The sequence below is a fragment of the Nothobranchius furzeri genome, chromosome 17 (genome assembly GCF_043380555.1).
Source record: "Nothobranchius furzeri strain GRZ-AD chromosome 17, NfurGRZ-RIMD1, whole genome shotgun sequence".
NCBI classification, from domain to species: Eukaryota; Metazoa; Chordata; class Actinopteri; order Cyprinodontiformes; family Nothobranchiidae; genus Nothobranchius; species Nothobranchius furzeri.
The window spans coordinates 50,270,283-50,286,128 of record NC_091757.1 but is presented as its reverse complement, the minus strand read 5'-3'; the positions used below and the strand labels follow the sequence as shown (position 1 = coordinate 50,286,128).

At 40.4% G+C, this 15,846-nt stretch overlaps 1 protein-coding gene across 2 annotated transcripts; it reads right to left on the bottom strand.

Moving 5' to 3' along the window:
- Positions 1-1,143: 1,143 nt before the first annotated feature.
- me2 (malic enzyme 2, NAD(+)-dependent, mitochondrial) lies at positions 1,144-14,793 on the bottom strand. Of its 2 annotated transcripts, none has more exons than XM_054735465.2 (15): positions 14,653-14,793; positions 12,824-12,980; positions 10,485-10,618; positions 10,268-10,417; positions 6,764-6,839; positions 6,350-6,511; positions 6,044-6,257; positions 4,710-4,807; positions 4,476-4,589; positions 4,128-4,239; positions 3,865-4,007; positions 3,675-3,777; positions 3,516-3,586; positions 1,702-1,800; positions 1,144-1,612 (listed from the first exon to the last, which is right to left on the bottom strand). In XM_054735465.2, exons 1-15 carry the CDS (start codon positions 14,664-14,666, stop codon positions 1,451-1,453), a joined length of 1,809 nt encoding a protein of 602 aa, XP_054591440.1. In that variant the 5' UTR covers positions 14,667-14,793; the 3' UTR covers positions 1,144-1,450. The 2 variants fall into 2 exon arrangements, with proteins under 2 accessions (XP_054591440.1, XP_054591441.1); XM_054735466.2 differs by having other exon boundaries at positions 14,608-14,764.
- Between the last annotated feature and the right edge of the window lie 1,053 nt (positions 14,794-15,846).

The following is a 15,846-nucleotide window of genomic DNA, read 5'->3' as shown; positions in this document are numbered from 1 at the left end:
CTAACTTAAAAGAAGTTTTCTTCATAAAGCGGAGTCATTTCTCAGCAATCGGCAGCATGTTGAGGGTCTACATAAAGGGACATCAACACCAAATTTTAACATATAGCTGATATCTAAAGACTAACGCACAACGCTGCTGGTGCCACTGACATGTATACACATGAAATACTAGGTCTCCAGCTTTCAACTGGCAATTACCTATATAAGTGTGTGAGTTTACAACTTATATAGTGCCTAAAACTTAAGGAAAGTTGGCGTGAAACCATATTCAGAAAGTCACAGCGTGTTTGGCCTTCGACAGCACAGCTGTTTGCATTCAGGACATACAATTTTCTAACCAACCAACTGCAAAGCAGATTTGTGAGATTTATTTGTGCATTTCAAAGTGTTACAAAGAAAACCTTGTTTGTAGTTTTGTTTTTGTGCTGCACATTTCAAAAAGTGAACATTAGGGAAGAACACAAGTGAACAAATACCAAATAAACATTTATCCAGTTGTTTTCTGCTAAATATAATTTTCATAAAGGTAAATATATTCTACTACTACAGACAAGGGTTTAGTTTCTCAATTGACTAAAGGAGTGTTGACTCAAAATAATCTCAAATATATAAATATAAGGTAAAAAGAGCATTTGACAAATATGTTGGAGTTTACATTCAAGTATTACAGCTGCAGTTATCTTTAAACTCTTTAAATATTTATTTTATTCCACTTCCCTTTATCAAATCTAACCTTTTTCAGTATGAGGTACATATTAAGATCCTTGCTTTATTTATTCTATCAGTCACAAAATGATTTTCCTCTACTTTGCAGACAAAAACCGAGTTTTTAAACTTTGCCCTGTGTTGTGTTCCACACCAGTTAGATTAGTGGAACCCTGGGATGTGAGAAAGGGCAATGTAGAAATTTCTTCGCTATCCAAGTAAGCCTTAGTCAGGTTGAGCAGCTTCTAGGTAGGCTGGAGGAGTAAAAATGTGGTTTGTGTGTAATATGTTCTGATATCAAGGGTGTAATAAAAAAAAATCCCATGAAATGACACAAAGATCAGGTAAAATCCACTGAGAAAAGAACAGTTACAGCATGTGTTCATAATGCCAACTTGCAACACAAGTACTTATATAAAACACTGCAAATGCATTATAGAGTAGTATTCTTTTTAGTTTTAATGTGCCAAATCACCTCATCTCACCACTAAAACCAGTTTTCCACATCGCCCTTCTGCACCACTATGGGGCAATCAAGATCTGTTACTTATTCCTAACGTAAAAGCAAAGTAACATGGAGAAAATGGCTATTGTCACCACGCTGGTCCTCTCTTTCAAGTGTTGCATTCCACCCTTCATTTTCAGAGATCTTTTCAATGTGCTTTGGTGCACAATTACACCGAGATCACAGTGATCAAAATAAGGGTGGAAAAACAAAAAGAAACAGAGGTCCATTTTGACACATTTAGCTGGTTTTGGGCTTAAAGCTGACACCAGGCCAGTCGTAGGTATCAGGCAGGAAGGACTCGTAGTTAGTGTTCCACACAGTAGCGCGTACAAAACCATTCTTGTCCATCGGCTCAGGGTAGCGGAACGCCATGCCTTTAGCATAAACATACTGCATCACCTGCAGGGAAGAAGAAATGTATCAGCATGGACAAATGTTTCAAACCCTTAATGTTTTTTCTACAAAGTACAGGACTGTAGTAGACGTACCTTGACAGCGATCTGAAGAGAGACCTCTCTGATGTTGGAGAGGGGAGGATAGAGTCTGCCCTCTTTGAGTTCATTATCGGTCAGCTGCTCAGCAAGAGACTGCAAGAAAAATAAAATAGTTAAAAAAAAAAACAATAAAGTTGCAGTTTTAAATACTGAACATGATCAGAGTTAAAGAGCAAGTCACCCCGACCAGATTCTTACTCAACTCCCACTTCCTGTTTGAAAAATGCAAAAAATACTGTTGCCCAGCAGACCAAAAGGGTGGAGCAGCTAACAAATACACACACTCACGACATTGTGACATCATAATGTACCATCTAACATCATAGTGTACCTCTTAGCCAATAGCGATGGCAGATTTAAATTCAAATACAGTGCTGAGTTTTTACCTGACGACGGTGCATCACTTACAGTTTTAGGCCGAATACTTAAATTTTAACCAAGATGAACTAAAATGCCGAATTGTTGACGACACGTGTCTACAGCACGATCACACACACTCATTTATATAGTTTATCAGCAGAAAAATGTTAATTTGGAGTGACTTGCTCTTTAAAGCTGCTTTAAAGCGGCAAATCTACTAAACAGGCTAGCTATTAAACACAAACACAGTCACAGAACTCTTACCCCTCCCACCGGCTGTCATCCTTAGGCCACGCCCCCAATTATGGAACTCGCATTCCCACAGCAAGCGAGATAGTGCTAAACACCAGTCACCATTTTCTAAATTCAAACATATTTTGTTTTCTACGACTTCAAAAAGTGTTTCTCCCTTTGGGACTCTGGTAGTTTGTCCTAAAGTTAAAGTGGTAGCAGCCGGCTGTTATGGGTTAGGTCATCATCGAGCGGAGAGCCTCTCACACCAGTGGTGTTCTGTTGCTAAATGCGTGAGCGTGTAACGAGGGCAGGACCGAGGAAAGTGTGGTGGTTCAGACAGACATACGACCAAATGGTCCAATCATTGGTTTCGGACTGAGCCGCGTTATTGGAAGAGATTTTTAGACAAATGCAAGAGAACCACTTAATTATATTTTTATGTCTTTTTAAAATCTCCACAAATATTCATAGCTATATCTATATGTTAGAACACTGTTAACTTATTCACTGCCAGCTGTTTCCTGATGAGAAAAGCCCTTCGCTGCCAGCGTTTTCACTGTTTTTTCAAGAGTCACAGAACGTGGTGCTCTATGATGTCAACGCCAAAATTACCAAAACAAAGAGTAGACTATCCGCTTACATCAAGAAGAATCCGCACGTTTCAAGCGTCATCTGTTCTTTCAAAAACCGTTGTCAAATTGTTATCGACAGAGGCTTTTCCGGTTCGCGCCTCACTAATTTTACAGCAGCGGCCCAAAACGATCTCCTTACACATGGATTTTCTGCTTCCTGATCACGTGACGTGTGACGTACGTGGATGAAGATCGACTTTAGAGCTGAGATGTTTGTTCTCATGGTGCGGGGGCTCGTCCGACGTCCGTCCAGTGCAAAAATGCAAATGATGACTTTAGTCGTCATTGGCAGTTAACGCGTTAAGAGGCATGAAAATATGTTTTAAGCTAGCTTTTTTTGCAGATTTGCCATTGTAGCTTTAACTGTAGCTCAGCAAAAGAAGGGAGAGCACAGATGGATCAGCCTTTTAAAAGGACTTCATTTAAAAGCTATAAAGCCAGAATCTACAGAGAAGGAAAAGGTTAAAAAAAAGGTTAGCATAGGAACACAAGGCAGTGAGCAAAGAAAGGGAAATGGGATGAGTAGGAGTTACAGAAGAGCTTTAGCATATGGGAAGTAGTCATCAGAGATCTAAATCATACTTTAGCAGCCTCTAAGAAAACGGTATCACTGATGTGTCTCACTCCACTCAGAATCACAGCCAGGGCCACACCTGAAACATAAAACTATAATAAACACATTTGCGAGGATGTAGGTTGTATGTTCATGGAATGTTTCCAGTTTATTCTTTTTTATTTTACCTGGAAATACGTAGGCATTGTTCCCTTGTCCTGGTTTGAAAACCCGCCCATCACCAAGAGTAACAGGACCAAATGGACTACCGCTGGCAAACAGACACCGACCCTTTCATACAGGACAAAACAGACTGAAATTGAGTTTAAAAACAAGAAAAAACTAAAGTTAGTCAAAAACCAGAAGAAGCACGTGTACATCAGTTAGCGTGTAGGCGTCCTCTGCTGTGCACTCTGCCTTATTTGTTGGGTTACTCAGAGCAAAGATAATCGGTCGCTCGTTTTGAGCTCCCATGGCCTTGATGACATCATGAGTAAAGAGACGTCCAGCTCCAGCCACACCTTGAAGAAGAAAAGAAACAAATTGGATTGTCAGCTTCTGTTTGGTAAGGGATTGCTGTTAGGACATGTATAATAATAAAAAAAGACTGAATAAAATATAAAAATGCATATCTCCATCACCAATAATAGCTGTAGGTTTGATGGTGTTGACTGCATCTAAGAAGCTTTGTACATCCCCCGGACTGTCATGGACAAATGCGTCCTGGTTGGTGTCCATTTCCTGTTTTCTGCCCTAAAGTTACAGAAAAAGGAAGTAAATAAAACGTCTGCACAAATAAGTTTTTGCAGTGTACCTATGACACACACACACACACACACACACACTCACACACTCACACACACACACACACACACACACACACACACACACACACACACACACACACACACACACACACACACACACACACACACACACACACACACACACACACACACACACACACACACACACACACACACACACACCTTTACAAGTAATCCGTGGGCGTCGTACATCCAGATCTTCTCTCTGGCGGCTGCTTGAGTTGTCCCAGACTCCATCATGGCCATCACAATCAGATTGGCGATTCCAAGAGCTGCCTAAAAAGACAAGAGTATCTAAAAACTTTTGCTTTGTTTACGTGAAACTTCTTCATCCAGCTCCAGCCAATAGGGGGCAGTAGGACTCTCGAGTTTTAAGTGGATTAAGTGTCAGCTTACCTCTCCAGCTCCCAGGAAAAGCACACGATGTTCGGTGATGGGTTTACCAGTGGCTCTTTGAGCCGCTAACAGACCAGCAAGTGCTACAGATGCAGTGCCTGGAAACATGTTGAGGTAAACATCAGGTTAAAATAATGATACATTCATTGCCAGACTTAAAGTCCATTTTAGAAGAAACATACAGATAAAAGAAAAACATACAAGAAAAACACAAGATAGGATACCAACTAACATTAACACCAGTAAAAGCCTATATAAAATCACAGGATTTGACTGCAGCGGGGGTAAGGGACAACAAAACTAGTTGAGATAAATCCACCCAAACATTTTAACCAGTGCATTCTCAGCCTAGACATACAACGAGAGCAGCTCACAGTGAGATTTGAGAGTGCAACTATAAAACTATTGGAAGATTCTTCCAGCCGTCTCATTAACTTGAACATTAAATTTCTTAGAAGTGCCTTAAATGTGTAGCCTAAATGTATTATTTAGTCTGGCCATGCTCCATTGACGGCTCTCGGTTGTGGGGCGGGTTCTACCGTTGTCTTTCAAATGATCTCCGCATTCCACTGGACAATGAATGTGACATAGTCTTGTTTCACTCTGTTGCATCATCCCACCCACCAGGCATATAGAGTGCCCTGATTGGCCCACAAAGCGGATAAAGCTCTGTGATTTGTTCACTAAGCAGATAGAGCACTATGACTGGCCCACCATTGTGGACCAATCACAGCTCTTTATGTGTTTGAAACCCCTCTAGAGAGCTGTGATTGGCTAGCCAGAGTCCTGGTAGGAGCTGCTGAGGTTCCAATGGAGCATGCCTAGACCAAACTTTGCAAAGCAAGAATTTGGTCTAGTTCACTAGGCTATTAAATGTGCACACTGTCACCGAAACAAACATTTGACAAGCACTGCCTCCCCTGGGAATTTTGAGGATTCTCATTGCATCATTGTATGCCACTTGTAACCTGTGCAAGCTAGACTTTTTATAGAATGACCAGATGTGTAGTATATAGTGGTGTGCAGTATGCTTTAAATAATTTTAACAGGTGTGGAACAACAGCTGAACTTCCGTGCAATGGTGTTTGCTTGCACATATAGCTTGCAGCACTGCCTGTAAATATCATCATCCTCGCTCATATTGGCTGTGATAAAGTAAAAACAAAAGATTTGTCTGCTTAAAAAATTATTCCTTTGACGGTTTGTTTACAAAAAAAGATGCAACTGAATAAGCTGAAATGTGATTTAAAGGCTGGAAAAAAAACGTGTAAATGGTGAAGGAGGTAAGTAGAAGTCCAGCGTGTTAATGGTTTAAAGTAGGGTATGTTTAAAACCTTGAATGTCATCATTGAATGTGCAGTATTTCTCCCTGTACTTCCGAAGGAAGCGGAAAGCATTGTGATTCCCAAAGTCCTCAAACTGAATCAGGGTGTCCTGTCCATACTTCTTGACCACAGCTTCCATAAACTCATCAATCAGATCATCATACGCCTGAGAGCGGTCCCGTTTCTGATACAGGCCCATGTAGAATGGGTCCTTCAGGAGGGTCTGATGGGAGAAAGAGCACAGACAGTCAACTTGTGTACTCTTCTTTCACCAGAACACTTAGAGAATGGAGCAAATGTACACATCTGACTTACCTCATTGTCTGTACCAACATCTATCATCACGGGCAGGCATTTCTCAGGCCTAATGCCGGCACAGGCGGTGTACAGGCAAAGTTTTCCAACAGGTATCGCCATCCCATAACAGCCCAGGTCCCCTAAGCCTAAGATCCGTTCTCCGTCAGTTACCACCACTGCCTTTATGGAAACAAAACGAGAGAAAAGAAGTACATCAACTCAATAATCTGTTGTTGCTATGGGAATGTCGATGGAAATGAGTCAATTAAAACATCTTCCTGCAATAGTTCTAATTACGTTACTTTCTATATAGATAGAAATTCCTGTTTGGAGTTTAAAAAAGATTAAATCCTCTCTTTGTATCTTTCATACAATTTTATTTGCTAAATGTAATACCTTTCTTGCTGTGATAATGTTTTCTGATGAACTTACTGCAACATTAGTCTCTGGCCAGTTGTCCAGGATGGAGCGAATATGTCCTCTGTCCAGAATGGAGATGAATAATCCTCTGAAACAAAGTAACTTTTGTTATTTTTGTGTTTTAATGACTCTCCTTTACACCAAATATTTTTAATGTGATCAAAATGCTTACTAAAGTAACACTAAACAGTATTTTTACACTTTAAGCTATTCATTTAAAAGTGGGTTTCAATGATTGTGTAGGCAGAAACTTTACCGACTTCACCTTGGACAGCACTGTGCAGCTCTCTGATGACCAGAAGGAGTAAACCCCCAAATAACTTATTTTTGCTTATAAACTGTATAAATGGGTCTTTACAAATTAGGGTTGTCATGGTAACCGGTGTAGCGGTAAACCCCGGTAAAAAAAGTTGAGAATAATAATAACCGTCTGGTTTTTTAAAAAATATATCTCGGTGGATTAACGTGGCTGCGGTGTAGGCGCGGTGACCCTTACCAGCCACCGTATCATCTGCTAAAGTTGCCGGCGGCACATGCGCACTTTGTTGTTTACAACCAAAACTTTCTTGAAGCTAAAGCTGAAATAATGGCCAAAGGAGGAGACGGCAGCGCTCAGGACATTTACTATGTCTCAAAGAAGACAAAGATGGAAGTATGGGCATCTTTTGGATATTTGAAGAATGCCGGGGCACAGCTCCTCCTTGAACCGTCACCTTATCGTGGTGGAGGAGTTTGAGTGCCCTAATGATCCTAGGACGGGGGTCGGCAACCCGCGGCTCTGGAGCTGCATGCGGCTCTTCCATCCATCTGATGCGGCTCTCTGTGTTTGTAAAATAATGACTGGAAATTTAAATAAAATGCTTTATATTTTACTGCATTAATTTTACATCTGTATGCCAATTCTAAATGTAAAGATTGTCTGTGTAAACCTGAACAGGTCCAACCCGGTCTGACTGTGAGACCGGGTTGACGCGTCACGCTTGTGGTAATCATAGGCGCTTTATTAGCTGAAGACGATGTGAGATTCTGGGACTCTCCTCAGACGCCACATTGGAGACAGAAACAAGCACTATTCAGTCAAAGTTTCATCATCAGGGAACATTTTCTAAGTGACAAGTCTCGCTTCAGTCGGAGGAATCTTCCTGAATGCGTTCTGATTTTTCGACGCGCTCCAAGCCCCTCTCCACATCTTCCACTTGCTGTGCACCGTACGTACGCGCTGACGGTGAGCTGCGCTGAGCAGTGTCCAGCTCAGATGTTCAGATGGGAATGTTTTCTTGAGTGATTTAGCTACATATGCGATTTGCGAAACAAATAAAATGTCAGTTCGTCTGCATGCGTCGGGGTAATTCTTTCTATTCTTTCTCCGTCAAAATAAACGGTCAAATACGGGAACTATCCGGTCAAAAAACACAAGCCCTGCTTTTAACTGTTCTGTTTTCTAGTGTAAATTGTTGCAAAGAGATATAATTTAACTTGATTAACACCAGAGCCATATCTCCGTCACTGTAAATGAGGGAAAAACAAATTGATCGGATCCTTTTCTGACCTTCCCCACCTACAAAGTTTAATTACAACAATCAAACGTGACAGAGCCTGGATTTGTATTCTGAACAAAATATTGTCGGCAGAGACGGGCTACAACTTCTGGATCCATTTTATATAAATCATTTTATTGATTATCGTCTTATGAAAGATAACTTTGACGTACACGAGCGACCGGTACTGGCTGCTGTCACCTGTTGTGATTGGTTAAAGCAGCTCTCAGATGTCTGAGGGTAGGCCCCGCCCACAACGCCGCAGCTGTTGTGGCTCCCAGTGTTTTCTTTACTGTGGGAAACGGGCAATAATGGCTCTTTGATGGGAACAGGTTGCCGACCCTTGTTCTAGGAGCTATGTTGTCTGGGGCACTTTGTGCCCCTGGTAGGGTCTCCCATGAAAAATTGGTCTTAGGTGAAGGGTGAGACAAATAACGGTTCACAGGATCTTTCATGGAAGTAAATTCAAAGAGTCGGAGTACCCGGCCCAGAGGGTTACCGGGAACCCACCCTGGAGCCAGGCCTGGGGTTGGGGCCCGTGAGCGAGCGCCTGGTGGCCAGGCTTTCGCCCATGGGGCCCGGCCGGGCCCAGCCCTAACCAGATACATGGGCTCATCCAACTGTGGACCCACCACCTGCAGGAGTAACATGAAGGGCCCGGTGCAGTGTAGATTGGGTGGCAGACCGAGGCGGGAGCCTTGGCGGTCCGATCCCCGGACAAGAAAATTGGTTTTTGGGACATAGAACGTCACCTCTCTGGCGGGGAAGGAGCAGGAGCTTGTGGCAGAGGTTGAGCGGTACCGGCTAGATTTAGTCGGAGTCACCTCGACACATAGCATTGGCTCTGGAACCCAAGTCCTTGAGAGGGGTTGGACACTCTCCTTTGCTGGAGTTGCTCTGGGTGTAAGGCGGAGGGCTGGGGTTGGCTTTTGTTAGCCCCAAGACTCTGCCTGTGGGATGGAAATTCCCCACACTTGGCCATACCACTCTGTGCCTGCTGACAACGCTCACTTTCATGGCATTTTTCAAATCTTGACTAGGGGTGGAGTTATGTTTTCTGATGGTGTGCAGTCCCTCTTTAAGAGTTTTCTGGAGTGTGTAGGTGTCTCAGGGGGTGCTCTTTATTTGTTCAAAGGCTCTTAACTGTTTACTCTGACGGTAGCTAATATAAAGGCTAGCAGTTAGCTTTTTCTGTTTGCCGACTATCAATAAAAAACACACAAAAAAAAGAAGTTTGCTTTTATGTTGGTATCATGGCGGAACCTGACAGTAAAAGGAAGAGTTATGTCTTTGGAGGTGAAGCAAAGAGCTAACACCAGACTGAACACAGCCTACACTCATTTGAGGGAGCTAAAGGAGGCTATGAAGTCATTGGTTTTGTTGCTACTGAACTTGTAAGTAATAATATGTTGTCCAACAGTGTGGATCTTTTTACTTCTCGGTTTATTTTAGTATTAGTTGGCTCATGTTTGCGCTACCTACAGCAGGCTGTGGAAGGGTTGTTTACAACAGTTGTAATTCCACTTTCAACCAGTAGGACGGAGAAGCAAGAAACTGATTATTATTAAATTACAATTAGGGATGCACCGATACCGATACTGGTATAGGTGCAGATACCAATACGATACTGATACTGGTATCAGTAAAAGTTAACCGATACCAATGCAGTTGCTTGAAAATGGCTTCACTGTAACTTGTCATTTCTGTTCACCTAATATTTTAGTTTTGTGATGATTTCTATTCATATATTTTACTTTTTATCTACCTCACAGTCTTTTCCTGTTGAAAGCAGAGAAGAAAATAAAATATGTATTCCAAATCATTGCATTTTTTTGTGTGGTAGAAGTATCGGTATCGGTAACTGGTATCGGCGAGTACTCAGATCCAAGTTTCGGTATCGTATTGGTTTGGAAAATGTGGCATCTTTGCATCCCTAATTACAATAACTCATCATGAGATCATTTGTTGAAATGCTTACTTGGGTCTCCTAAATATGTGTCCATACTGTGTGCAGGCCAGGCCTACAGTTGGAGTGTAGACGATCGGCATCAGTTCTTCTATGTCTTCCATCAACACTCGATAGAAAAGTCTTTCATTCCTCTCCTGAATGCCCATCAAATATATGAACCTGTAGCAACGAACATCGGGAATCAATAGACAAATGTTCTGGTGATTTAACAGAAATACATCCTTACTTCTGTAAGGGATCAGTCATCTTCTTGAGGTTCTTCTGAAAGCGCATGGCCTGAATGTCCTGAGTTTCTACCTTAGGAGGCAAGAGACCATGTATGCCCAAAATCTGTCGCTCCTGCAGTGTGAAGGCCATGCCCTATGAAGAAGCGCGCACGCACACACACACACACACACACACACACACACACACACACACACACACACACACACACACACACACACACACACACACACACACACACACACACACACACTAGAATTTTAAAATCTATCCAATAGCATCTATGCTAGAGGGAAAAACTACATCAAATATTAATAAAATACTGAACTCCAACAGATTATAGACCAGAATATTTCAGTTTTAATTAATTCCTCTGCATCACGTTGGCTGCAGATTTATTAACTAAATATAAAAAAAACATTCAAGCTTTCTAAAAAAGAAAAAAATTCTTAATGCCTGTTGAACATTTGTATTCCACTTTGTCACTAGAGGGCGCTGCTGTATAAGTGGGTTTATTAGTGTTAACCTAGTGATTCTTTACAGTACTGAGCAAAAGCTGGGAAATGAGAGAAACCAGATGAAAGGAATTCTGTTGGAAAACAATAAAATACTTGAAAATAGGAGTTGTTTTAAGGAGCCAATGACGAGCAGTGTTTAGGAACAGTCTTAAAAGTGGGGAGGGGTGTGTGTGTGTGTGTGTGTGTGTGTGTGTGTGTGTGTGTGTGTGTGTGTGTAAACAAATGTAGGAGTTACAGTGCCGTGTCTGAATAAGGGCATAACATATGTAAGCCATTGAGAGAGGGGCTGGTGGAGGGGCTGATTATGTTGTTTAAAAAAGGGATGTGTGCTGGGGCTCCTCTAAAAAATGCTTAGTCATGCTTATTCAGCATTTGAGTCAACTCAGCCCCCTTCAGCATTAGGGCAAACATCTGAAATCCATTCATGCAGGTTCAAACTGACATGCCATGTTAAGAACAAAACCTTTAGTGGAGGAAAATGTTAACAGTGGTTCATGCTTTATTCGTCTATTTTCTCTTAATCACCTTTACAGGTTTTTAGTGATCAAGCTGCATCTCAGTCCTGCACAAAGGTCCCACTACAAGTAACTCGGTTCAGATTCAAACTCCAAGGAAAACCAATAGGTGATGTTAAGCCTATGGGACCAGTTGGGTCCGTGTACATGACGGCCAACCGATTTTCCTTTGGAAATAAAAAAAGAAATTCTGATTTTAAACGTTTCATCTTGAAATACACTATCGAAAAACAAAAAAAAGTTTGTTTTCCGTTTTCCTTTTTATGTTGAAAATAGAAAAACAAAAAACGAGTTGACTTCCGTTTACATTCTTTCGTTTTTTTGATTGGTGATCGGCAAAACGGCTCGTTTCCCCTTTTTTTTATTACCAAAGGAAAATCGGATGGTTGCCATGTACACAGACCCAGTTGGCGGCTGGCCCGTGACCAGTTCACATGCATGTTGTCTAGTCTATATTTACCACAACAAGTTTAGTTATGGATAGGTTAAACTTAACGCCTGTTGAAAGATCATGTCACCTCAACCAGTTTTAGCTTCAAGCTACAAATACCGAGTGTAAAAATTCCTTCCAGTTTGAAAACTACACTTTCCATCAGAGTATAGTTAGCAAACAGTTTGGTGTTTACTGGTGCAAGCAGACATGTTTAATCTGCGTTCACATTAAAGTTAGATCCAAACTCAAAAGTCACACCACAAGAACCTGCGCTGAATACAAAAAAGGTAAACTTTAAACAGACTTATTGATTTAATCTGGTTTCTAACTAGAAGTTCTTCTTTTCAACACCGTGGTCAAACAACATTGATTTATTTATTTATTTTTGCTTAACTTTGCAATCATTTTCTGCAAAGTTATGCAAAAAACTGCAAACTGGTCAAAACCATATCAGTGTTAGTTTAACCCTTTGATGCATAATGGTCACTACAGTGGACAGGTACTCAAAATTGTTATTTATTTGTTTTTGCTATTAAGCACAGCTGTTGAAGACTTTATTGCATTTGAGCCCCTCCATTTGGACTTCAGTAAGCCAAGCCAACATATTTCATGTTCAGAATGCACGCTGCCAACTGAAGTAGACATGTAATAAATTATTTGTAAATTATAAAATTTTACAAAAAATATTTGTTGAAATTCGTATCATTCACACCTAAAGACGAATGAAAAAATTGTTTAAAAAATCATGGTTGAAGATTTCATAATTCAAGCATCACAGGGCTAGACTCTAAACCATGAAGCATGCAACACAGCAAAACTCTGATGTCCGTTTTTAATAACCAACACATGGATGCATCATCAGCAGCCATCCTACCTTGTTAGTGTGAGGATTAAGCATGAGTGGCTTCCCCTTTTCTTTAGTGTGAGCCAATCTGATAACAGACACACATGGAGCCAGGGACCTGGCAGTCCTTAACTTGGATAACATTGTGGATTGTTGCTGGTCTGGAGCTTCTACTGATGAAAGATTTCTGCATTAAAAAAGAAGAAAAAGAAGGCATGTGATCAGCTGCTTAAAATGTTTCATTATTTGTCTTTTGGAATAACCATCATTTTAATTGAGAATCACAGAGCAACAATGTTTATGATGTCAGACACAAAACACAGAAAAGATTCAAGATTGACTGTTTTCAAGTTCATAGTTCCAAGAAAAACAAAACACTAAAAACCAGTCTCATAATCCAGATGCACGAAGAACACCAAAGATCCCAAACTAAATAAATAAATGTCTAAATTACAACTACTACTTACTAACCTTAAGAGTCACCTCATACTTATATTGCCTGGACAAGTATAATTGTAAGAGTTGTGTCATGCATGTGACCAGTGAGCCAATCCAAATTGCATTATGTAGTGCTGAATGCAGAAAGAGGCCAGTTAAAGTGACTCTCTGTCAAAAATAGACAAAAACCCACTTTCACAAAAGAAGACAGTCAATACTAAACTCCAGCTAAATTGTAAAACCCAACTTGATAAGTCGCCATCTTATCAGCAGATGATCAATGCGAAAGTGTTGCAAAAGTCATAGGCTATGAAGCAGGTGAGACCTTTGTCAGAGACAAACACTCATGGACACAAACAACCATCACTCTCCATGAAATGCTGCTGCAAGCAATGTTGCAAAACTTGTCAACACAAGCAGCTTTTAAAACACTCCCTGTAGCTGCTGCTTTAAAAAGTGAAAGCAGCAATTGGTGAATCTCACTTCAAGATATTTGGTGCTTCTTGCTCAGATTTAGAATTTGATGGATTTTTTTAATGCACTAGCAATGGTTCACTATTTTTTAAAATTACCATTCATCGCCAATTTCAGTTCAACACCCCCTGATGGCAGATAAACAATTTTAACAATGATTTATCTTACGCACCTGACAAGCAACAAGCTCCAGTTTCATAGCCTGGCAAGCCATCCGATATGTGTGAATATATAAACTTTGCAAAGCAAGAATTTGGTCTAGTTCACTATGCTACCAGTTTCACACTACAAACCTGAACTGTACTGATAATTTAGTTTTTAAGGACACGTGTTGTCTCTCCCAGGTGACCTGTCTGTGAAACTTGGATATTCAACAACCTGCCAATATTCGTGAACCATAAAGCCTTTGTTCTCTCAAGTTTTATCTTCTCGCGATGGCTTGATTAGTTACTTATAAAACCAAGATGATTGGCTACAATGCTTCTTAACCGTCATCTCATCCTACTAATTGCAAGTAAAGGCGTAAAGGGAATGTTTTTAATGCAAAGAGCAAGGAAATTCGCGCACACAATGTTCATTTTTTAAACATCCGAGTCGTTAAATTAGTAAAGTAACTTAACAGATACAACCATTAAAGCAAAAACGTTGCTAACAGGTGCTACAAGCTAACAACTCGCTAGTGTTATTTGAACATCTCCAGGCTGCACCTTGTGTCAGCAACATAAAAGACCGCGATTTCTATGTTTGTAACAAATAAACAAAGAGCAATCCAACTCTAAAGTTTATCCTGAGGGCTTTGCTTCGTGTTGTTTATCAAGCGGATCCCCCACCTCGCTAAAAAGAAGAAGAAGAAGAAGAAGGAACTTCTCGGATCTGTTTTGTAACATACCGGCTCGATTTACCTGCTTTAAAATGTGACAAAGCGGATGTTCTGTTGGACAGCTTACTGTTTAGTGAGCATTTTTCTTCAAAATGTCCACGGTGTAAATATTTTTGAGGTCTGGAGTGTCCTGGTACAGCAGCTTCAGCCGCTACAAATGCAGCCAACGGAGTGTCAGTGACGATCAGAGAAGAGCTGCAGAAGACGTTGGCCGCTCATCCAATCACAGGGTGGGATTTCATTACTGGTTACCGTAAACACAAAAAGAAGGGCGCAAGGCTTTTATCCTGTTATTACGGTAAATGTGTCACAAATGGTCAAGAAAGATTTTGGTTTGAAATTTCTTTTTTTTTATTATTATTATTATTTTCCAGCAAAAGCCAACACTCCAAAAAGTGATACAATTATTCAATATTGAAGATCAAAAAGCGCACAGATTATTTTTCAAATATAAAGCTGTCTCATTGAAAGCATGAGTAGGCTACAAGTGAAAAGAGGAGCCACATAAATGTGCCAATTTCACGTAGAAATACATCAATAATGACAATATTCAAGCAAAATATATAGCCATACAGAAAAGAGGGCATTTGTTACATTCAGCAAGCTGGAAGCATTGAGGTGTATTGAGGCACATTTTTCAACATTGCTTTACAGAATTAAGATGATTTTACGTTGGCTCTGTGACCACTTATTATGTTTTTATCCCATAGTAGTTAATGATGTTATTGCTGGATTAGATTTACTTCAGAGAAAACTGCACTGCAAATATAATTGTCAACTATGAAAAACAAATTAAATTCATGTTTTAATAAATCAAATTGCTTCAACGTTCCTCTATTTTTGTAAATAGACATATTCATCAATTTCTGTGAATGATCCAGTTCAATCCAGTTATGGTTTATTCCAAAGATGTCTACAGTTGGCAGAAGAAACTCTTGTTCCAGCTGAAAGGAAGAAATCCCACATTTGTGAGTGTGCTTGTGCTTCATCAAAAATATAAACACATGCATAACCTGGCTTTGTCTTTAACAATCATTTGACTGTAAGATGGTACAATAACCATGCATATGCAACCAAACATTCTAAAGGATTATAAAAGATTCTTATTTTACAGATTTAGTGGCAGTGAGCTTGGATATGTCTCAGAGTTGTACTTCTGCATCCTAACTCTGGGTTTCCATGTATGCCATAGGAAACATGGCAATTTCACTGCAGGATTTTACATTTTAAACGGTGAAAACAGGGATGGTGGTGTTGCAGT

Coding starts and splice junctions, on each gene's coding strand:
- me2 (XM_054735465.2), bottom strand. Junction 4,808..6,043: donor ATTCAATGATGACATTCAAG/GTTTTAAACATA, acceptor ACATGTTTCCAG/GCACTGCATCTGTAGCACTT. Junction 4,240..4,475: donor CCCACGGATTACTTGTAAAG/GTGTGTGTGTGT, acceptor CTGTAACTTTAG/GGCAGAAAACAGGAAATGGA.